General features: G+C 42.0%; 1 protein-coding gene across 4 annotated transcripts in view; it reads left to right on the forward strand.

The window, feature by feature from the left end:
• Positions 1-24,381, forward strand: part of EHMT1 (euchromatic histone lysine methyltransferase 1) — a 145,121-nt gene continuing 120,740 nt past the window's right edge. For 3 of the 4 annotated variants that reach the window (XM_041723836.1, XM_041723838.1, XM_041723839.1), the window contains exon 1: positions 7-60. In XM_041723836.1, coding sequence (XP_041579770.1) covers positions 40-60 — 21 coding nt within the window. In that variant the 5' untranslated portion in view covers positions 7-39. Of the gene's footprint in view, positions 61-24,381 lie in introns of all 4 variants that reach the window. The other variant, XM_041723837.1, reaches the window with a different exon arrangement.

Consider the following 24,381-nt stretch of genomic DNA (forward strand, 5'->3'; position numbering starts at 1 on the left):
GCGCGCGGGAGGGGCGGGGCCACGCTGCGGGCCCGGGCCATGGCCGCCGCCGATGCCGAGGTGAGGAGCGGGGCGGCGGGCCGGCGGGGGCGGCGGGCGCGGAGCCGGCGGGCGCGGAGCCGGCGGGCAGGCAGGGCGCGCGGGCGCAGGCGGGGGCGCCGAGCCGGAGCGGGCCGGGCGGGCCCGCGCCTCCCCGCCGCCGCCGCCGCGCCTCAGGCCGAGGCCGGGCCGAGGCCGCCGGCGTCCGGGCCGCGCCGCGCGGGGCGCGCTTTGTGCGGCGGGCGGGGGGCGGCCGGCGGGCGGGGCGCGGGGTGAGGGCCGGCCGCCCGGGTCCGCGTCGTCCGCCCCCGCGCGCACGGGGCCTCTGCGGGGAGCCCCGCGGAAGGGGCGGAGGACAAAAGGGAAAGTGGGGCGAGCCGGCCAACTTCGCGGCGCGAGCCGAGGCGAGGCCGTCCGCTCCCCGCGCCTCTCTCTCCTGCGCCCCGCTGACCTTTCACTTTGTTCCGAATAGGATGGCACTGGCTTTAAGGAAAAGTTGGCCGGCCCGGCGCGCTTCTCCCCAGACAATGCTGCCCAGCCCTGGCGGCTGTCAGAAGCAGGAAGGCACGACTTCAGTTTATTTCTGAACAAACTGCCTCCACGGGCTTTGGATCTAAAAAGTTCCCGTGGTCTCGCTCCTGCCGTGTAGGCTTCCCTTTTGCTAATTGTGGACGATAGTTTGTGTCCCAGCTCGTGGCCGCGCGGAGACCAGGCTCTCATGCGGGGGGACCTCTGGCCTCGCGGCGGAGGGAGAAGCGAGCGGGAGGCAGGGAGCCCGTGGACCCAGTGCGGGATCCCATGCGGGAGCTGTGCGGGCTCCGTGCGGGCTTTGGGCTCCTGGCGGGACCCGTGTGGAGGGAGGGTGATCGCTAGTCGCCCTCCCAGAGAGCTCCGTGTAGTAGTAACGTGGGGGCTTGAGAAAGCGAAGGTGCAGCCTCCCCGTGCACACACTCAGCTGTGTATTTTAATCCAAGTAACGTGCGGTCTTTTTTCTTATCTACCTTTGGGAGTGTTGATAGTAAGGAAACGGGGAGGGTGCAGGAGAATTAAGTGAATCCCTACCATAGGCTCTGGAACAAGCAGGTGAACTAGTTAACTCTGCAAGTCACTTCCAGGTTTGTGGAGAGATGATGTGTGGTGATTAATGGTATTATCGAGCACTCGCTGTGGCTCAGGGCCCTGTGATTTACTTTAGGTAAGTTCTCTCCCTGCCCCTCTCTGCTCTGTGCAGCAGGTACTATTATTTCCTACTTAGCAGAAGAGGAAAACAGGCTTGGAAGACTTGAGTGACTTGGCATAGCCAGTGACGGGACTAGCACTTGTTGGGTGTCTGGCGCATAGTAGGTTCTTAATAAATAATTGATGAGCAGTTGACCCCAATGGCTCTCGTTCCAGTCTTGAATAGAGGGCTTAACTGAGCTGATGATAATGACAGGCTTTCTTTTTTCTTTTCTTTCTTTTTTTTTCTTCTTTCTTCATGAGACACACACAGAGAGAGGCAGACATAGGCAGAGAGAAGCAGGTTCCATGCAGGGAGCCCTTTGTGGGACTCTGTCCCAGGACTCCAGGATTACACCCTTGGCGGAAGGCAGACACTCAACCGCTGAGCCACCCAGGCATTCCAGGCTGTTTCCTAAGCCCTTACTTGTGTTCAGTCCTGCTGTAGTGCTGTGCTCGAGTTTACTCATTACAGCCTGACAGCGATCTTGTGGGGTAGGTTTTGTTCTGTTCCCGTTTGCAGATGAAGAAACAGGCACAGTGCATCCCAAGGCTCAGAGCTTGTGCCGGAGACCATGGATGCAGGTAGTTTAGCTCATTGAACGTGTGCTGTGTTGGTGGTGGTCATTTTACATGAATAAAAGCTCTGGGTTTAGATTCATGATCTTAAGTGTTTATGATGGAGGTGCATGATAGAGTAAGGGGCCTCCTGGACAGTGGGTAGGCATAGGATCCTCTCTTGCTACTAAATATGGGAAACGGTGACTGGATCAGGGTTCATTGATTGCCAAATGATTAAACTAGAAAACTGAATGCTTGATACTTAGCTAATTGCATGTTTATTCTTTCTTCTTTTCCTTGACCTAGAAAGACAGTCACCTCTTTTTCACACTATAGAGAACTAATAGAGTGGAATGTATCCACTGCTCCCATTTTGTGGATTAGTATGTGGGGGGTTCTGGGGTTTAATGTATATTCAGGATCACCCAGCGCCAGAGCACAGAGTAATGCACTTGACATAAGGTTTTTGACCCAGCAAAATGTCACCTTTCCACAGGAGAGCATTCCCAGGCAGACTGTAGGCTTTTCTAGCAGGGCGGCTACTTTGTATCTTTCTTTAAACTTACTTTTTTGTTAAAAAAAATACATGCACATATACATGGTTTAAAAAATCAGGTAGTGCTGGAGTGGCTGGCTGGCTTAGTCCTTACAACACTGAGTCTCAGGGTGGTGAGTTGAAGCTTCACATTGGATGTGGAGCCTACTTAGACAAAAAAAAAAAAAAAAATACTGAAGAAAGTTAAAAAAAAGCAAATAGTTCTAAAAGATATTTTAAAGAGGCCACCCTCCTTCTCTCTTGACTTTGTAGAGAGCAGCAGCCACTTGACACTCTTTAACATTTACTTCATGTATCTAAATAATATGCTTGTGTTGCCATGCCTCATTCACCAATTTTAGGGGTTAAATGTTGGCTTCCACGAATGATAGATGATGACTTCAGTGCTCTCATACTCTCTGTTCTCTAGAAAACTCAAAATTTTGGTTAAATTCACATCCAAAATCATCAGTCTGTTCAGGTCATTATCGTGCTGTGCTGAGCCATGTGGTAAACTACAATTATATATATATATATATGTGTATATATATATATATATATATATATATATATATATATATACTTGTTATTTATTTTTTAAAGATCTTATTTGATTTAGAGAGAGAGAGTGTGGGAGCAGAGGGAAGGGCAAGTGGGAGGGAACCTTAAGCAGACTCTGTCCTGAGCATAGAACCTGATTCAGGGCTTAATTCCACGACCTTGAGATCATGACCTGCATGGAAACCAAGAGTTGGATGCTTAACTGAGAGCCACTCAGGTGCCCCTTAAGATTTTATTTTTTAGTAGTCTCTACACCCAGTGTGGGGCGCAAATCACAAACTGAGATCAGAGTCGAGGGCTGTACCAACTGAGCCAGCCAGGCACCTTGTATTTCTTTTTCTGTATAGCCTTTTTTCTTCCTGGAGTTAATAATTGCCTCATTTTTCATTTGCCTGGTTTCCTTTGAACTTCAGAATAATGCTTTTGCACTTTCTATTCTGTAAAATGTTTCTGAGTTTAAGTTCCCTCTGCTTGGTCCTGTCAGCTCAACATTTGCTTCTCTGGTGCTCCTGAGTCACTCTGCCAGGTCAGGATGCACTTGTTCTCTTGACTTGGTACACATTGACGTCCTGGGAGTCTCCCCATCATTCTCTTTCCCTGAGTCTAATGGCTCCTGTCTGTGTGTTTATTCACTGGTGGTGGTGGAACACATTCTCTAGTAGCTTACCAGTAGTTTTTTGGGAGGCAGACTTTTGGGACTTGTGTGTCTGAAAATGTACTTATTCTCCCACCACACTGAAAGAATATGTTTGGGCTTGACATTCCAGTTGGAAGTAATTTTTAAGTTACTGCTCTCATATCTTCTAGTTTTCATTGTTGCTATTGAGAAATCCAGTTTCATTTTTAAAGTCTTGGTAACCATTATTCCCCTGCCAAGTTTTTAGGATCATTGCATCCTTGATTTTCCTAATTGTTATGATGTGCCTTAATGGTAGCGTTTTTTCATTTATCATGCAGGATATTAAGTGGCTTGAAATCTGGAGATTGATGCCGTTTTGTTTATAGGAAATTTTGTACAATATATTTGAGATAGTTGTTTTCTACTATTTCAGTTGAATGTTGTACTTTGTGTACTTAATATTATAATTTTTGTCTTAAAAAAGAATTTATTTTGAGAGGGGGAGAGAGAGAGCAATAGAGCAGGGGGAGGGGCAGAGGCAGAGGGAGAGAGAGACTCTCAAGCCGACTCTGTGCTGAGTTCAGAGTCCGACTCTGAGATCACAACCTGAGCTGAAACCAAGAGTCAGACACTTAACCCACTGAGCCACCCAGGCGCCCTGGTATTCTATTTTTTTAAAAATAGAATTTTAAAAAATTTCTATTTTTTAAAAAATTTCATTTATTTATTCATGAGAGACATAGAGAGAGAGGCAGAGACAAAGCAGGCTCCATGCAGGGAGCCTGACATGGTACTCAATCCCAGGACTCCAGGATCATGGCCTGGGCCGAAGGCGGCGCTAAACTGCTGCGCCACCCGGGCTGCCTTGGTATTCTAATTTTTGAAAGCTTTTATCCTGGTCATGTCTTAATCTTTTTGTTCTATTTGGGAGCATTTTTGACTATTCTTTCACTGAATTTTTAACTTCTGTTTTTGTATTTTTACATTTTTCTCCCTTTTTTTAATGGCTCCTGTTCTTGTTTAACGTACACAGTATCTGCTTAATTTCAGTTAAGTTTCTTTTTTTTTTTAATTTTTTAATTTATTTATGATAGTCACACACAGAGAGAGAGAGAGAGAGAGAGAGAGAGGCAGAGACATAGGCAGAGGGAGAAGCAGGCTCCATGCACCAGGAGCCCGATGTGGGATTCGACCCCGGGTCTCCAGGATCGCGCCCTGGGCCAAAGGCAGGCGCTAAACCCCTGTGCCACCCAGGGATCCCTCAGTTAAGTTTCTTAAAATACAATTAAAACTTAAAAAAACTATGGCGTCCCTGGGTGCCTTAGTCCTTTATGCATCTGACTTTTGACCTCAGTGCAGGTCTTGATCTCAAGGTGGTGAGTTCAAGCCCCGTGTTGGGCTCCATGCTGGGCCTGTGGCCTACTTAAAATAAAATAAAATAAAATAAAATAAAATAAAATAAAATAAAATAATTGGTTTTCTGCCTTTTTTCTGTTTCCCCTGCTTTCTCTTTGCTGCTGTATTTTTTAACTTCTTTATTTCATTCTGGAAAGCTTCTTCCAGCCTGGTGATCCTTGGCTGTTTAGTCACCGTTAAGAATAAAGTGCTGAAGGGGAGGAGGGCGGGGGGTGGGAGTGAATGGGTGACGGGCACTGAGGGGGCACTTGACGGGATGAGCACTGGGTGTTATTCTGTATGTTGGCAAATTGAACACCAATAAAAAATAAATTTGTTATTAAAAAAAAGAATAAAGTGCTAAAAATGGAAAGCTGAGAGTTTAGGGGCTTGTTTACTTGTTTCTTTAGTGGAGGGCAAAGATGGACTTTTCTGTTGGCTTTCCTCCAAATGTTACTATCCCCTGGTCTGACTTCCTCAGAGAAGGCTCCTTCAAGTCTCTTGCCTTGTTGGTGAGCTGGACGTTGTGGAGCTAGGATACAGGGCAGGAGGAGGAGGAGGGTCTTCCTGTGGCTCAGTCCATGGCCTTGACCTAATTTCTCTGCCTGTAGTTGTGGACTTTACTCCTGACTTTTCTGCTATGGTCCCCAGTATGGGACACTCCTGGTGTAGTTTCGTCAGAGCTAACCCCCTGGTCTCTGCAGGTCCCAGAGAGGAGTGCTTGTCTGAGTCTGTAGGAGGGGTCTGGGGACCAGGAGTCCAATGCTCCTGGGTGGAATTTTACACCTACACCCCTTTTTAGCCTAGAGTATCACCCTCATCTTCTGAACCTCTCTGTGGTGCTGTGGGTTCCGTCAGCCTGCTTCTGAGCAGGAACCCCTTTGGTTGGGTTCCTTTTCCTCTGCTCTGTGCAGTGATTTAGCTCTCCTTCATCTTCCTCTTCACGTTTCATGTAGGGCTCTAAAATGTGTCTTAGATGAAGTTTACATTTCTTTTTCCTGTTCTTGTCTTTGGTTGATTTTTACTAAGGAGGGTAGAAAATGTTCGTTCTGTTGTGCAGACATCAGAAGGGTCTTGAGAAGTGAGTTTTCACCCACACTAAAAACATAGCCTCCCCGTGGAAAGGGCTGCCTCTCAGGATCTCTGTGGTTTGTGTTTCTGCGCTCACTATTGGGGAAGGTTCTGGAGTCACAATAAAGGTGAGCAAGAGCAGTGAGTGTCTCTTAGCCCTAATGCTCAGAGATCTCACGTGTGATCGGTACCAGAGTCCTTGTTTCCTGCTTCTGTTTCCTGTCCTATCATAAAACGTTTTTTTTATGTTGGACCACATTTTATTGAGTTTGTCTTTGAAAATAATTGAGCTAATGAGAGCCATGTTCTTTTCTTTAGGAACTTCATATTTAGCATTTCATTGGTCTTACCATGCTTGATAGAAGCCTTTATCTTCTAGTAAGTGCGTGGTTTGATTTCATGTTACGATGATGCTGACTCAGCCAGTCACATAGGGAATAGTTGGAGCCTGGTTACTCTGACCTATTGTAGGTGTAGTACAGAGTGTATCTGTTCTAGATTGAAGTCCTCCCATTTACTGTTCTGCTTTTACTTAACAAATAGTATTTTCACTTATTTAAAAAAAAAAAATCTCAAAACTACAGGTTTTGAGTTTTGAAACACTACTCTTTGAAGGAGACATTTCCTTCAAAATGGTGTCTTCCTAGATGAGAGGTCACTTTCCCAATTGTATTACTGTCTGTTGGTATTTTACTTAGAAAAGTTTTTGACTGCTTTTTGCATCCCAATTTTAATAGGTTTGTTCTGTTAATAGGTTTGTAGGTTCTGATCGGAGTATATTTAAAATGCTCTTTCCAGGGGGTCTGTAAGCATTTACCGAGCACCTTCTATTTGTGAAGTGCTAGTCTGTGTACTGTGTAAGGGGACATGCACATTTTTGAGATCCTGATTTCACAAAACGTAAAAATGTGGTGGAGCAGATATTACCAAGTAGGAAATGAGATGGAATCAGTTAAAAGTTAACGAGAAAAGAAAGGCCTGTGCTGCTGCATTCATCGCTGCAGCCAGAACTGTGTTGGGAAAGGTTCCTTGAAGAAGATGGGTTAGTCCAGGTCTTCAGAGAGGTGAAGGATGAGTTGGAATGCTGAGGTACAGTATGTACATTTCTTTTTTTTTAAAAAGTCATTTTAACAAATTTATAAAATTGAAACCTAAAAATGTCAAATATTTGTCATCTGTTTTTTCTGATCCTTGTGAATGTGCATGTTCATATTTAAAAGTGTCTGGAATCAGTGAGCATGTGCTGTCTGCATCTTTCTCTTTCGTGTATTATTTCCTGTGCATCCGTATCTTTAACATTTTTAATAGAGCCACATGGTGTGTTTTGTAAAGATGTCCCAGTTTCCTCAATCATGAATTGGGTGAGTCTGTATCCTTTGGTATAGGGTGGAATTACTAGGTCAGAAGGGGTGAGTGGCACGAGGTGAGGCTGAAGAGGCAGGGCCAGGTCATATAGGGTCTTGTTGCCTTGGTAACCAGTTGGTGGTTTCCTAAGTACTGTAGACAGTCAGTGAAGGATTTTAGGCACAGAATGCTATTTTAAAAAGATGACTCTGGCTGCTGTGTGGAGAGTGGATTGAAGGAAGGCGGGAGAGGAAGCAGTAGGGAGTAGGCCTGGGCCTGGTGACATGGTGGGGTTGCAGAGGCCAGTGGATTGAGTCAAAGTATGTTTGTGTGAAAATTCAGTTTTTTGAGTAGGTAAGATAAGTTACATGGTTCAAAATTCAAAGAAATATAAAAGTATAAAGTGAAGCATCTCCTTTGTTCTCAAGCACTCAGTTCTCTTGGCAGGCCGTTGGTGTTATTATTGAGCCTATACAGGCAAGTACATACGCAGGTACTTCAGATTCTTTTTTTAAGATTTTATTTATTTATTCATGAGAGACACACACATACAGAGGCAGAGACACAGGCAGAGGGAGAAGCAGGCTCCATGCAGGGAGGCTGATGTGGGACTCAAACCCGAGTCTCCAGGATCAGGCCCTGGACTGAAGGCAGCACTAAACCGCTGAGCCACCCGGGCTGCCCGATACTTTAGATTCTTTATTATGGAAGTTTTCCAAACTATTTAGAAGTAGATGTATGGGGGGATCCCTGAGTGGCTCAGCGGTTTAGTGCCTGCCTTTGGCCCAGGGCATGATCCTGGAGACCCGGATCGAGTCCCACATCGGGTTCCCTGCATGGAGCCTGCTTCTCCCTCTGCCTGTGTCTCTGCCTCTCTCTCTCTGTGCCTCTCATGAATAAATAAATCTTTAAAAAAATAAAATAAAAAAAAAAAGATGTATGATAGTTGAATGAACCTCTGCATACCTGTCTCTGGCATCAACAGTTACCTCCTCAAGGACAGTCTCTACTCCATCTGTGAATATATATTTCAGGTAATATAAATATTTCAGTTAATAAATATGCAGTTACTGTTGATATTTCTTATTTCAAATTAGGAACAAAATATGGTCTATTCATTGCCCTTGATAGATTTCTCTTAAATCTCATATATTGATTGACATGTCTTTATTTTTCTTTTGCAGTTGTTTTGAAGATAATGGTTCATTTGTCCCAAAACTTTCCATAATCTTGATTTTGCTGATTGCATTGCTATGATGTTTACATGTTCCTCTGTTCTCTGTATTTACTGTCATTGATATTTAAGATCTAGAGCTGTTGTTTTTCATATTGATAGCTGTCATGCCACTCTTGAGCGGTGGAAACGTGATTAGTGTGAATTGAGATGTGCTGTAAGTGCAAAATATACACAGGATTTTGAAGACTTAGTAAAGTATCACATTAATACTTCAAAAAATACTAATTGCATGTTGAAATACAGTATTTCGGATATATTGGGTTAAATATTACTAAAAGTAATTTGTGTTTCTAATTCCTTTTTAAACTTTTTTTTTTTTAATTTTTGATTTATTTATGATAGTCACAGAGAGAGAGAGAGAGAGAGAGAGGCAGAGACATAGGCAGAGGGAGAAGCAGGCTCCATGCACCGGGAGCCTGATGTGGGATTCGATCCCGGGTCTCCAGGATCGCGCCCTGGGCCAAAGGCAAGCGCCAAACCACTGCGCCACCCAGGGATCCCTCTAATTCCTTTTTAAAAATGGGATTACTAGGAAACTGAAAATCACAAACCCGGCTCATGCTTGTGGCTCACATTATTTTTCAGTTGGACAACCCAGGGCTAGAGACTGCATCAGATGTAGGTTTGTCTTTTAAAAGCTTTTCTTAAAAAAATAAAATAAAAATAAAAAAATAAAAGTTTTTCTTTTCTTTTTTCTTTTTTAGCAAGAATGCTTTGTAACTAGTACTGAGTTTTGTTTTGTTTTGTTTTTTTAATCGGGCATAATAAGTCTGGTCGTCTTGTTTTGTGCTGTTAACAATCATTGATATTTATTGCTCAGAGTCATTAACTGCGAAATGGCAGACTTTCTTCATTTATTATCTGGAGTATTTCTACAAGGAAAAATTGCTTGGCTACCATGAAGTACAACTCATGGGAAAGGAGAGAGATTTTTTTTTTTAATTGGAGTATACTTGACACACAATATTACATTAGTTTCAATGGAAGGACTGAGTCTTTGTTAATGGAAAGCATCTGACACCCAGTGGCCTAAAGAGTGCTCCCTGAGAAAGGCCTAGAGGGCTTTCTGTTTTGTGTAGTTTTAAAATTGTTTGCTAGGCTGGTTGTAAACTGATTTCTGTCCTTGAAGTCCAGTCTTCTCCTCCCCATCAGATTCCAAGGCTGGCATGTAGGCTTAGAGAGTCTTCGTTGCTTGCGTATCCTTGCCCTTTGCCTGTGCTTTGTGAGCTCCATGAATGAATGCTAGAGGCTAAAACAAAACGCCCACTGTATTACTGGCTGGTGAAAGTCAGGTGTTCCCCCACCTCTGACTTGTCTACCCGTCTGTTTTCCTTCCCTTACAGAAGTGGTCTGTTAGAATCTACCCTTATGGTTCTGTAGTATCTGTTCTCATACCTTAAACAGTTTCAGTAATCTTAAGACATTTAGGCATAACATAAATACGGTTTCTGGGAGAACTTTATTAACAAATGTTATGTACATAGAATATATGTTATATGTACAGTTGACTCTTGAACAACTTGGGTTTGAACTGTGCATGTCCACTTACATGCAGGTTTTTTTTTTTAATAAATAGAGCATAGTACTCTAAAGTATATTCCTTATGATTTTTTTTTAAAGATTTTATTTATTCATTCATGAGAGACACACACAGAGAGAGGCAGAGACACAGGCAGAGGGAGAAGCAGGCCCCACGCAGGGAGCCCGATGTGGGACTTGATCCCGGATCTCCAGGATCACACCCTGGGCCTAAGGCAGGTGCTAAATCACTGAGCCACCCGTGCTGTCCTCCTTATGATTTTCTTAATGTTTTTTTCTCTAGCGTATTTTACTGTAAGGATACAGTATATGATATACAAAATATGTGTTAATTTACTGTTTATGTTATCCATAAGGCTTCTGGTCAACAGTCCGCTCTTGGTTAAGTTTTAAAGGACTCCAAAGTTCTATGTGGATCTTTAGCTGTGCAGGGGTTAGCACCATGACCTGCCGCCTTGTTTTTTTTCAACTGTACAAATCATGTCATCTGTACAGATGTGTCATATATGTCAACTGTACAGATCATGTCATCTGGGAATAGAGGTAGAAGAGCTTTACTTTGTCCTTTCAAATCTGGGTACCTTATATTTCTTTTCCTTGCCTAATCCCTCTAACTAGAACCTTTAGTAACATGTTGAATAGAAGTGGTGACAGCAGCCACCCCTGTCTCGTTCCTGTTTTTAGGGAGAAGCTTTCAGTCTTTCACCATGAACTATGGCATTGGCCTTGGAGTTTTGTAGATGCCTTCTATCAGGTTGAGGAAGTTTTCATCTATTCACAGTTTGAGTGTTTTGTTTTTTTTAAATTTTTTTAAATTAGAAGGGGGTATTGAGTTTTAAGTGCTTCTTCTGCATTTGTTGAGATGGTCATATGGCTTTGTCCTTTATTCCATTAATATTGCGTATTGCAGTACTTTTTGTATGTTGAACTGTTTCTGCAGTAAATCCACTTTGTCACAGTATCTAACCTTTCGTATATCTTGTTGCATTTGGTTTGGTAGTATTTTGTTGAGGACTTTTGCATAAAGGACATTACATTGGTCTGTGGTTTTCTTTTTTTCTTTTTTGTTGGTATCTTTGAGTGTTTGGTGGGAGGGTGATACTGGCTTCGTGAGTTGGGAAGTATATTCTATTTTTTTGGAAGTGTTTGTGAAGGATTGGTGTTATTTGTTCTTTAAATGTTTGGTAGAGGGGATCCCTGGGTGGCTCAGCGGTTTAGTGCCTGCCTTTGGCCCAGGGTGTGATCCTGGAGTCCCGGGATTGAGTCCCACATCAGGCTCCCTGCATGGAGCCTACTTCTCCCTCTGCCTGTATTTCTGCCTCTTTCTCTCTGTGTTTCTCATGAATAAATAAATAAAATCTTAAAAAAAAAAAAAAAAGGTAGAATTTACCCCTGAAGCAATTTGGTTCTGGGCTTTTCTTTTCTTTTCTTTTCTTTTCTTTTCTTTTCTTTTCTTTTCTTTTTTTTTTTTTAAGATTTTTTTTTTTAATTTTTATTTATTTATGATAGTCACAGAGAGAGAGAGAGAGGCAGAGACATAGGCAGAGGGAGAAGCAGGCTCCATGCACCGGGAGCCTGATGTGGGATTCGATCCCGGGTCTCCAGGATCGCGCCCTGGGCCAAAGGCAAGCGCCAAACCACTGCGCCACCCAGGGATCCCTTTTCTTTTCTTTTCTTTTTAAAGATTTTATTTATTTATTCGTGAGAGAGGCAGAGACATAGGCAGAGGGAGAAGCAGGCTCCATGCAGAGAGCCCAATGTGGGACTCAATCCCGGGACTCCAGGATCACACCCTGAGCCGAAGGCAGACGCTTAACACACTGATCCATCCAGGCATCCTGGTTTAGGGCTTTTCTTTGTTGGAAGTTCTTTCACGATTAATTTCCTCACTTGTTTTAGGTATTCAGGGTTTCTGTTATTAAGTCATTTTTGGTATTTTATGTCTTTCTAGGAATTTGTTCATTTCCTCTACTCTCTCAGCATACAGTTGTTTGTAGTATTCCCTTATAATTCTCTCTTGAGGGCAGCCCTGGTGGTTTAGCAGTTTAGTGCCACCTTCAGTCCAGGGGGTGATCCTGGAGACCTGGGATTGAGTCCTGCATCGGGCTCCCTGCATGGAGCCTGCTTCTCCCTCTGCCTGTGTCTCTGCCCCCCTCTCACTCTCTCTCTCTCTCCCTCCATGAATAAATAAATAAAATTTAAAAAATAATATATTAAATAATTCTCTCTCGGGGTGCCTGGGTGGCTCAGTTGTTGAGCATCTGCCTTTGGCTCAAGTTCTCAAGTCGTGGACCCCGGGTCCTGGGATCAAGTCAGCCATCAGGCTCCCCACAGGGAGCCTGCTTCTCCCTCTGCCTAGGTCTCTCATCTCTCTATGTCTTTCATGAATAAATGAATAAAATATTTAAAAAAATTCTTTCTCTTTTTTAGAAGGCAAGTAGTAATATTCTTTCGTTCTTGATATTAGTAATTTGGGTCTTCTGTTTTTCTTGGTCAATTTAGCCAAAGGTTTGTGAATTATGTTGAAGTTTCAAAGAAGTAACTTGATTTTGTTGATATTCTTTATTTTTTAAAATTCTTTTCATTTATTTCCACTCTTCATTTACTTTCTTCTGCTTGCTTTGGGTTTAATTTGCCTTTTTTTCTAGTTTCTTAAGGTAGAAGCTTAGGATCTTGGTTTGAGTTCTTTTCTGATATAGGAGTTTGAGGTATACATTTCCCTTGAAGCACTTTTTAGCTGTGTTATGGTTGATTTGTGACCCCCAAAAAGGTAGGTTGAAGTTCCCCCCCACCCTATATCTCAGGATGTGACCTTATTTGGAAATGGGTTCATTGTAGACAATCAGATGAGGTCCAGAATAGGATGGCTCCTAGTACAATGAGATTGGTACTGGCATAAGAGAGGAGAGAGCTTTGTGAGGACAGGCATACATGGAGGGGACAATGTGAAGACATACATGGAAAGGACAACCATATCCTGGAGTGACACCTATAAGCCGCAGAATACCAAGGCTTGCTGGCAAATACCAGAAGCTGGAGAGGGAAGAAAGACCACTCCTAGAACCATCAGAGAAAGCATGGCCCAATTGGCATGTTGATTTTGGACTTCTGGCTTCCAGAATTGTGAGACAATGAATTTCTGCTGTTTTAATTGACCCCGTTATGATACTGTTACAGCAGCCCTAGAAAACTAATACAGGGATCCCTGGGTGGCGCAGCGGTTTAGCGCCTGTCTTTGGCCCAGGGCACGATCCTGGAGACCCGGGATCGAATCCCACATCGGGCTCCCGGTGCATGGAGCCTGCTTCTCCTTCTGCCTGTGTCTCTGCCTCTCTCTCTCTCTCTGTGATGACTATCATAAATAAAAAAATAAAAATTAAAAAAAAAACTAATACAAGTGGCCCCCTATAAATTTTGATATGTTGTGTTTTCATTTTTTTCAGTTCAAAATTTTTTTTTTCTCTTGTGATATCTTTGACTCCTGGATTGGTTAATTGATTATTTATTGATTTATTTATTACTTATTGATTTATTGGGCATGGAGCTTGAATTCACAATCCTGAGATTAAGTATTACATGTTCTTTTTTTTTTTTTAGTATTACATGTTCTACCAACTGAGCCAGACAGGCACCCTGACCCATGGATTAGTTAGAAGTATGTTGTTTAATTTCCAGATATTTAGGTATTTCATAGATATCCCTATTTTATTGATTTGTAATATAATTCCATTATAGTCAGAAGATATACTTTGATTTGTTTCAATTAGTTAATTTTAAAAAAATGGCTCAGATTATGTTCTGTCTTGAAGAGGGTGTGATGAGTGCTCGAACATAGTGTGTACAGTGCAGCCCTTAGGTTGTTCCCTGTGTGTTAGATGGAGCTAGTCTGTGCTGTGGAATCTTCCTCATTCTTCCTTGTCTTTTAGTGACTCTGTTACTACTGGTAGGGTTTTGGAGTATCTTGGTATTGTGTTCTCTTTTCTTTCAGTTCTGTCAGTGTTTGCTTTGTGTGGTTTGAGGCTCTATTGTTAGTTGTGTGTGTATTTATAGTTGTTATATCTACCCGTTGTTTTGGCCCTTTTATCATTATGAAGTGTTCCTCTTTGTCTCTAGCAATATAGTTCTTGTTTTATTATTTATTTATTTATTTATTTATTTATTTATTTATTTATTTTTTATAGTTCTTGTTTTAAAGTCTATTTTGTCCAATAGCCATGTAGCCCTTCTGCTTGTGGTTTGTGATTTCTCTTTGTAGCTCTTTTTCTGGCTTTTACTTTTAGTCTTTTCATATCTTTCGATCTAAAGTCTATGTCTCGTAGACTGCATACAGTTGGATTGTATTTTTTTTTTCATACAGTCTCTGCCTTTTAATTGGAATATCTAAGCCATTTACATGTAATATAATTACTGAGAAGATAGGATTTGCTCTGTAGTTTGGTGTTTGTTGTCTGTATATCTTATGTCTTTTGTTCCTCTCTTCCTCCATTACTTTCTTTTGTGTTGAAAAGAGATTTTCTAGTGTGCTATTTTACTTCCCTCATTGTTTAACTATACTTTCATTTGTTTCCTTGGGGAAAAAATTTAATATTGTAATTTGTAAAAGTCTAGTTTGGATGAATACCATTTTTTTTTTTAAAGATTTTATTTATTTCTTCATGAGAATACACAGAGAGGAGAGAAAGAGAGAGAGGCAGAGGGAGAAGCAGGCTCCATGTAGGGAGCCTGATGTGGGACTTGATCCAGGGTCTCCAGGATCACACCCCGGGCTGAAGGCGGCGCTAAACCGCTGAGCCACCTGGGCTGCTGATGAATACCAGTTTTGTTAAAATGCTATATAAAAGATTTGCTCCTGTATAGCTCCATTTCCTTTGTCCTTCATGTGCTGTTAAAATCAAATAAAGTACATCTTTGTGTGTTGTGTGCCCTGTGCCTATCCAGACAGATTTACAGTTACAATTGTTGTTTTATGCAGTTGTCCTTTAAATCATACAGAAGAAAGCAACAGTTACAACTAAAAGTGCATTTATACTATCTTTTATATTTACCTGGAAGACTTCCTTAACACTTCTTACAGGGTAGGTCTGCCAGTAACAAATTCTTTTCTTAATATTAAATGCTTTAATTTCCTCATTTATAAGGGTATTTTGGTATCTGTAGAATTCTTGGTTGACATTCTTTCAACACATTGAGTGTATCATCCCCCTGCCTTCTGGCCTCTGGTTTCTGATGAGAGATCAGCTACTAACCTAATGGAGGGTCTCTGTTATATGTGATTAAGTTGCTTCTTTTTTGTTGCTTTCACAGTTCTCTGGCTTTCAGCAGTTTGATTACAATGTATCTAGGGGAGTATCTCTTTGAGTTTATCTTTTTTTTTTTTTTTTTTAAGATTTTATTTATTTATTTATTTATTCATGAGAGACATAGAGGGAGAGGCCGAGACACAGGCAGAGGGAGAAGCAGGCTCCCTGTGGGGAGCCCAATGCAGGACTTGATCTGGGGACCCTGGGATCACGCCCTGAGCCTAAGGCAGATGCTCAACCACTGAGCCACCCAGGTGTCCTTCTTTGAGTTTATCTTGTTTGGAGTTGAGCTTCTTAGATTTTCTGACTTTTCTGATTACTGCTTTCCTGTGAATTGTGAAGTCTGTGATGTGTGCTTTGTCTGTGATGCCAGTGTTTACTGTTGCCTTTTACTGTTGTTACCATGTCTTTGCACTATAAGCCCAGTGCTTTGCCATTGGAGTCAGTAACATTGTATGTAATCTGTGGATTTAGAGCATTAAAAAGATTCAAAGTCCGCTATTCTTTTTTCATCTTCTTTTGATATGATGGGTATGCACTGGTTACGACAATGACAAGAAGGTCCAGTCACAGTATGGCTAAAGGTGGCACTCGGCATAGGTGTGTTTGCCTATCATTGCTGAGCTTGTAGCATGAAAACAGACCACAAACCATGCATGTGGACAAGTGAGTCTGGCTGTGTGCCACTGTATGTGTGGATATTGGGATTTGAATTTCAGATGGTTTTTAGGATTTAAAAACAAAGCTATCTTTGGCCTTCAGGCTGCAGGCTCTGGTTTGCTGACCTCTGACGGAGTTGTACTCCCTGTGCTTTCAGAGCACCTCGTTCTTTGTCAGTACACATACTTTGTGTGTCTGTGTGTTTTAAGTAATCTCTCCACCCAGTGTGGGACTTGAACTCGTGATGCTGAGATCAAGAGTTGCATATTTTACCGACTGAGCCAGGCAGGTGCCCCACATGATTTGTGTTTTAATTACTGGTTCCTTTATATGTTATTTCTTTATTGTTTTAGTGGCTGGGCTGTAAATTCTTTGAAAGTAGGGCTTTAGCTTTTCTTAGTTTCCAACACCTTGAATATTATTTGGCACATTTTAGGTGTTCTGTAAATGTTGTAAAACTTAATGAAAAAGGCGAAGAAACCAAAATTGGCTGATGAATTTTTTTTCTTTTGGTGGTGTCCTAGAGTAAATCTTTTGGAACTAACTGGCTTCCAGATGTGTATAGGAACCATTTATTCATGCATTTGTTTCTTCATTATTTTGCTTTTGTGACATTTAATGCCTTTTGTTTGTCAGCTTTTGAACTTAGAACCACATGAAAATAAACATGGTACCTTATCATTGTGGAGGTTCTTGTATTCCAGTTTTGAGAATCACAGGCACAATTACAGTTTGGCAATTACTATTAAAAGAGAAAAATGTTACAGGAGTAGCAAAGAGGAAATGCTGAACCACTTGGGTTGGTTAAAGGAAGCTTCTTGTGTGTTCATGCCTGCTGCAGACTGATACCACAGGTATCTTGCTTAGGATTCCAAATGGAGTCTTGGAGAAAGGTTGGCTTCTGCACATGTACAGATTGGAGGGAGAGGTGGCTGCCATCTCCAACAAGCTGGCTATAGCCACTCGTGGTTTTTGAACATTGAAATATGTCCACACCAAACTGAGATGTACTGTGTGAAGTGCACACTGGATTATAGAGGCTTGAGATATTTCATATTTTTTTAGTATTAATTATTTAATACTGGTTTGTTTTTTTTTTAAGATTTTTATTTATTTATTCATGAGAGACACAGAGAGAGAGAGAGCGAGGCAGAGACACAGGCAGAGGGAGAAGCAGGCTCCATGCAGAAGCCCGATGTGGAACTCGATCCCAGGACTCCAGGATCATGCCCTGGACCGAAGGCAGGCGCTAAACCGCTGAGCCACCCAGGGATCCCCTTTAATACTGGTTGTATGTTGAAATAATATTTGGATATATATTGGGTTAAGTAAAATTTATTAAAATTACTCTTATATCTACTTTTATTAATTTGGCTGCTAGAAAATTTAAAATTATACTTGTGGCTCATCCTGTGTTTATGTTGGTCAGTGCTGTCTTAGTATGAAGAGCATTTGGAGTTTGCATTAATTTTGGATTATCTAGGACTAAAGTCCTGTAATGAAGGGGAGAGAATGAGAGATAAATTCTCCAAGAAAGAAGCTAAAGAGTAAGAGGACTTAGTAGAAGGCTGAAGGAATGCCCCCATTTTGTAGATAAGAGGAGTGAAGGCTCAGGAGAGATTAGTCAGCAGTTGGAATGCAGCCTTGTCGGTGGCTGCCCAGTTGTGGAGCTCCAAGTGTCAGTGTGCATGGGTGGATCTGAGCTGCCAGAAACCAGAGCCCTGTGGGGTGTGTGTCCTGTGGGATGCACGTTGTAGTTCACTCGTCTTTGTATCTGCCACCCTACAGGGTGAGTGTGGTAATGAGGTATGGCATAGTGGGAGGTCTCTGGGGTTAGGTCCAGCATTGCCATAGACCTCTTGAGTGTAGAGGTGTTGGAACATTAGACATTTAGCTGCTTTTCTGTTTGCACATCCTGTCACCCTGGCTTTACCAACATGAGGCATTTGTGTTCATGTGCATCTTTACTTTTCTGTAAGTTAAATCCTAGTGACTCAGACTTCTACCTTGCTATCCTCAGGACCTACCCAGCCTGCCCTTTGAGCATTAACTTAGGTGTTGCCACGTCTGTTGGTTCTCATCCTTAATCTTACTAGACCTCTTGACAGCATTTGACGTAGTAGTGCAAGAAAAAAGGAGTGGTTAGTTTCTTCGTTGGGATTCTAGGACACTTTACTCTTCTGGTCTTACCTACCACGTTGGTTTGTTTTCTGTCTTGTTTGCAGGACTTTCCTCTGGAACCTGACCTCTAGATGCTCAAGTGTCCCGGGGCCTCATCCTGGTTCCCCTGTTCTGTGTCCTTACCTTGAGTGAGCTCAGCCAGTGCTGTGTTGACCCCAGCCTCACTTTTGCCTGGTCTCCAGGTTCAGGGACATATTGAGTGCTGGGAGGGCTGGTGGGCACCGTTTACCCCAGTGTGCAGCTGGAGCTCTCACTTGACCTCTGAGCCTGTTCTTGTGACCACTCATCCTGTAGTTATTGGCTTCGTCTGCAGAAACCGTTCCTCAGAAACTACTTTTGGCTCTGCAGTTAGAGTACATCTTACCCCTGCCGCTGGGGCTGTTGCTGAGGTCCATGCCTGCCCCTTCTTCCTGCTTCACCATGGCCTCCATGATCTCTGCTCAGGAACCTAGGTGTCTGTGGAGTTTCTGCTGTGCGTGCCATCTTCCTGTGGTTTGTGAGCTCTTCCCCCAGGCCGACAAGGCTTTGTGTGGCATCATACCTGCGATTTTTTACCTGCCACTTCCCCCAGCTCATGCTCCAGGCCCTGTGGTAGCCTGGCTATTTTTAGATGAACAGAGCCCTGTTGTCTCTGTTTTTCTGCTTGGGGGGTGCTCTGTGCAGGCCTCCAGCAGCCTCTGTGGACACACTCCTCCCTTGCCTCCTTTTGGGGAAGGCACTCATCCTGTGAAAGGACTGTAAGCTGGGGAACCAAGGCACCATTCCTAGTAAAGTTGTATGTAAACTGGGTGCTTGTGAAGATCTGGGAGCTATCCTCTGGGATTTTGTTCTAGGACCTGGTAACTATGAGTCTTTATTAAACTCTGGTTTTGCTTGTTGGTTAGAGGCTGTCCTAAAGGCTGTTTGCAGAAGTGTGACTCTAATTGAGATGTTTCCATGCTGATACTTATGTTGTAGTAGTTTTTATTTTTTTTAATTTTTATTATTTTTTTTAAAAGTGATTTATTTTAGAGAGAGAGTGTGAGTGAGTGCATGGGGTAGGGGGAAGGGCAGAGGGAGAGGGAGAGAGAGAATCTCAGGCAGACTGCACTAAGTGTGGAGCCTGACAAAGGGCTTGATCCCATGACCCTGAGATCACGACGTGAACCAAAACCAAGAATTGGTGCTTAACTGACTGTGCTACCCAGGTACCCCTGTTGTAGTAGTGGTCCTTTTCTTTTCTTTTCTTTTCTTTTCTTTTCTTTTCTTTTCTTTTCTTTTCTTTTCTTTTCTTTTTTTCTTTTCTTTTTTTTCTTTTCTTTCAGATTTTATTTATTTATTTGAGAGAGAGAAGAGAGAGCAAGCAAGCTTGAGCACAGAGGGAGAGGGAGAAGCAGTCTCCCTCGCTGAACAGGGAGCCCCAATGCAGGGCTCAATCCCAGGACCCTGAGATCATGACTTGAACTGAAGGCAGACGCTTCACCGACTGAGCCACCCAGGCGTCCCTGTAGTAGTTTTTATAATAGGGCTTATTCTGGTTTTGTTTAATATCTTTTAACCATTTGTTACCTGACCTGCTATATCTGTTGATCTTTTACAGTGAACTATTTCATTATTTACTTTAGCTCTTCTAACAGCAAGAAAGTAACTGAAAGTTTTGAATGTAAACTTGGGAAAGGAACAAGCTAAAATTTAAATCAGAGTAGTAGCTCTAAATATTTTTTTCCAGCTTTTAATTTTGAAAAATTTCAATCCTTTACAAAATGTCAAATCAATGAGTGCTCATTTACCTTTCACCTAGATTCATCAATGACTTTATCATTCTTCTTTCTGTGTGATGTGTTACTATTATTAATGCACCGTAGAGAGTAAGTTGCATGTATTATATACTTCTTTACCCCAAGGCTTTCAGTATGTATCTCCTAAAAAAGGAAATTCTCATATAACCACAGCATAATAGTTAAATTCAGGAAATTTAATACTGATACAATATTATTAATAATCTATACAGTGTTGCATTCATATTCAGATTTTCCCACTTGTTCCTCATGTATCCTTTATAGACCTAAAAAAAATCACAGGTAATGCTTAGCATCTGGTTAGACGTCTAGTCCTTTTGTTTTCTTTAGTCTAGAACAGGCCCAGCCCCATTTCCCCTTAAATCCTTCATGACATGTACAGTTTTGAGGAGTCTAGGTCCTTTGCTCTGTAAAGTGACCTACAATCTGAATATGTCTGCTTTGTTTCTTCATGATCAGATTCAGATCAAACAATTTTGACAAGAATACTATGTAGGTAGCGTTGTGGACTTTTCCATTACATGAGGAGTCATGTGTCCCAGTGTTGTTGATGCTACAGTTTGCTCACTGGTTGAGGTGGTGTCTGTTGGACCTTTGCGCTGTGTGGTGCTTTCAGTAGGTGGATTCTGACATCCCTTTCCATTTGCTACCAGACACTTTTCTTTAAAAAATAACTTTATTTCTCTCGTGCCCCTCACTTTTTGGTAATGCTATAGAATGAATCCATGTTTATTAAATATATAACAGTCTTCTTTTACTTTTTTTTTTCCTTTTGATGTTCAAATTATCCCAGATTTAGCCACTTGGAGCCTTTCAAGCAAGGTTCTGTTTCTTTTTGACATTAGTCTTTGAGTGCCTTCTTGTTTTGCAGAATAACAACATTGTAAGAAACTGTTTTGTACCATTCTTGGCAAATGAATGTGAAAACCTAGATAAAGTGGAGATGCCTAGGAAAATAAAATTAGCCAAAATTTACCTTAGTAAAGATAGTATGATAGTTATTTATTGCTATGTAACAGATTCCTTCAAATATAGCAGCTTAAAACAGCAGAAATTTATTATCTCACAGTTTCTGTGGTTAGGCTCTCATACTGGGACTTGTGGGTTAGGGTCTCTTAAGGCTACAGTCACAGTCAGAGGGGCTACAGTTGTGTCAGAGTTCAGCTGGGACAGGATCTATTTCAAGCTTTGTCTTCCATCATCCCTCCTTCCCCTACCCATTCATCCTGTGCTTCCTCCCTCCTTCCTATCTGTCCATCCATCATTCACTTATCCATCTTAGTGGGGATACCCTGGAGGCATTCCCGCCAAGGACAACAATAAAGTTAGGCTGCTTATCATCTCTGTTAATCTTCATCATTTTATTGATGGGATTAAGCAGTGTAATCAGACAAGAACTATTAGAGGCAAAAGATTTAGAAAATAAATAGTAAGCAGTAAAATTATTTGCAAGTGAGATAACTATACCTGGAAATCCTGAGAGTCTGCTAAAATGTAGACAATGAAATCATTCAGTAAAAGAACTAGATATAAAATTGACATATAAAAATCAATAGCCTTTGAATGTATAAAACAGTAACCCCCTTTACAACACCACCGCGAAAGATACTCAGAAGTGAGTTTCCTTATGTACAAAACTTATGTAAGAAATAGTGTTAAAACATTGTTTCCCAAAACAGAAAACCTGAACTATGGAAAGATACTTCCTGTTCTTGGACATCATAAAAATGTTAGTTCTCCTAAGTCAATATAAAAATTTACATTTTTGCTTGTAAAAATACCAACAAGGAATAGTTCTTAGTTCTGCTCTCTCTCCCATATATCTTTTATTCAGTCCATCAAAAAATCCTGTTGGCTGTACCCACAGCACAACAGCCCCGTGCTGCCACCACTGTCCCTCTCACAGTGTCACTACTTGGATCCAGTTCACCACTGTGCCTTTCTTGGATTAGAGCAGGTACTCCTTAACTGGTCTTCCTATTTTTCCTGCTTCCATGCTGTACCTACCCTCTCTATTCTCCATCCTAAAGCCAGACTGATCCTTTATTTTTTTTAAAAATTTTTTAAACATTTTTTAAAAGATTTTATTTATTTATTCATGGTAGACACAGAGAGAGAGATAGAGAGAGAGAGAGAGAGGCAGAGACACAGGCAGAGGGAGAAGCAGGCTCCATGCCAGGAGCCGACGCAGGACTCGATCCTGGGACTCCAGGATCGCACCCTGGGCCAAAGGCAGGTGCCAAACCGCTGAGACACCCAGGGATCCCCCTTTAAACATTTTTAAAAATATTTTATTTATTTATTCATGAGAGACACAGAGAGGCAGAGACAGAGGCAGAGGGAGAAGCAAGCTCCCAGTGGGGAGCCCAATGTGGGACTCGATCCCAGGACCCCAGGATCACAACCTGAGCCGAAGGCAGATGCTCAACCACTGAGCCACCCAGGTGCCCCCAGACTGATCCTTTAAAAAGGTTATGGAACTGTTCAGTCTCTTGACTGTGGTGGTAGATAGATGAGCCTGAACATGTGATGGAATTGTGGCGAATAGCACACAGATGCTTTATATGTGAGTACGAGGAAAGCTGAGGATATTTGAATAAGATTGGCATCTTGTGTCAGTTCAGTATCCTGGTTATGATAGTATGCTATAGTTTTGCAAAATATTATAACAGAGGGACATGGATATTAATTGATTGAATAGTGTCCTCCCAAAGTCACGTTCATCCAGAAACACAGAATGTGACCTTATTTGGATGCAGGGTCTTCACCAATGTAATTTATTAAGGATCTCAAGATGAAATCATCCTGATTTAAGTGAGCCCTATGTCCAGTGACTGGTGTTCTCTTAAGAGGAGGATGGACAGACACAAGAAAGAAGCTTGCAATGTGCACATGGAGGCAGGATTGGAGTGACAAATCTGTGAACCAAGGAAGACCAAGGATTGCAATAGCCACCAGAAACTAGAAGAAGCAAGAAAGGACTCTTCCTTGGACGCTTCAGAGGGAGAATGGCCCTGTTATCACCTTGATGTTGGACTTCTGATCTCCAGGACTTTGAAACGATAAAAACAAATTTATTTTATTTTAAGCCACGCTGTTTGTGGTACTTTGTTACAGCAGCTCTGGGAAACTCATACACTGGACAGAGTGTACAAGACCGCCTGTTATTTCTCATGCTTCAGGTGAATCTGCAATTATCTTGGTTGGAGATAACCACTTGAGGAACTGCCACAATGTTTCCTACAGTGCCTGCACGATTTTATATCCCCATCAGTAGTCCATGAGGGTTCCCATTTCTCTCTATCAGCATCAGCACTTACTATGGTCCATCTTTTGGATTATAGTTATCCTTTTGGTTGTAAAGTTGGGATCTCCTCGTGATGCTGATTTGCATTTCCTTAATGACTAATGATGTTGAATGTCTTTTCTTGTCCTTCCTGGTCATCTGTACGTGTTCACTGGAGAAATTTCTATTCAGATCCTTTTCCTGTTTTTAAATTTTATCGTCTTTTTGTTATCAAATTGTATGTTGTCATTATATAAGTACTGGTTCCTTATCAGACTTGCAAATATTTTTCTTTTTGTGGGTTGTGTTTTCACTTTTTTGATGGTGTTATTTGAAGCACAAACATTTTTAATTTTGATTATGTCTAATTTGTGTATTTTTCTTTTGTTGCATGTGCTTTGGGGGGGGGGTTATATAAAAAAAATTGCCGAGGGGTGCCTGATGGCTCATTTGGTTAAGTGTCCGATTCTTGATTTCAGCTCATGTCATGACCTCAACGTTGTGGAATCGAGCCCCCTATTTGGCTTTGTGCTGATTGTAGAGCCTGCTTGAGATTCTACCTCTCCCTCCACCCACTCCCCCATGCATGTGCACTTTTCCTCTCTTTCTGAAATAAAATCTTTTTAAAAATTGCCAAATTCTAGGACATAAAGATTTATGCCTATGTTTTCTTCTTCCTCTTCCTCCTCCTCCTTTTTTTAAGAGAGAGAGAAAGAGGCCAAGTGGGGGTGAGGAGGGACAGAAGGAGAGGTAGAGAGAGACCCTTAGGCAGGCTCCACATTCAGTGCAGAGCCCGATGAGGGGCTCGATCTTATGACACTGAGATTGTGACCTGAGCAGAAATCAATTGGATGCTTAATGGACTGAGCCACCCATGCGCCCTGCCTCTGTTTTCTAAGTATTTTATAGTTTTAGCTCCTATATTCAGATCTTTGATCCATTTAATTTATTTTATTTTTTATTTTTTAAGATTTTATTTATTCATGAGACAGAGAGAGAGAGAGGCAGGCCTAGGCAGAGGGAGAAGCAGGCTGCTCGCAGGGAGCCTGATGCGGGA

This window comes from Vulpes lagopus, chromosome 12 (assembly GCF_018345385.1).
Source record: "Vulpes lagopus strain Blue_001 chromosome 12, ASM1834538v1, whole genome shotgun sequence".
Lineage (NCBI taxonomy): Eukaryota > Metazoa > Chordata > Mammalia > Carnivora > Canidae > Vulpes > Vulpes lagopus.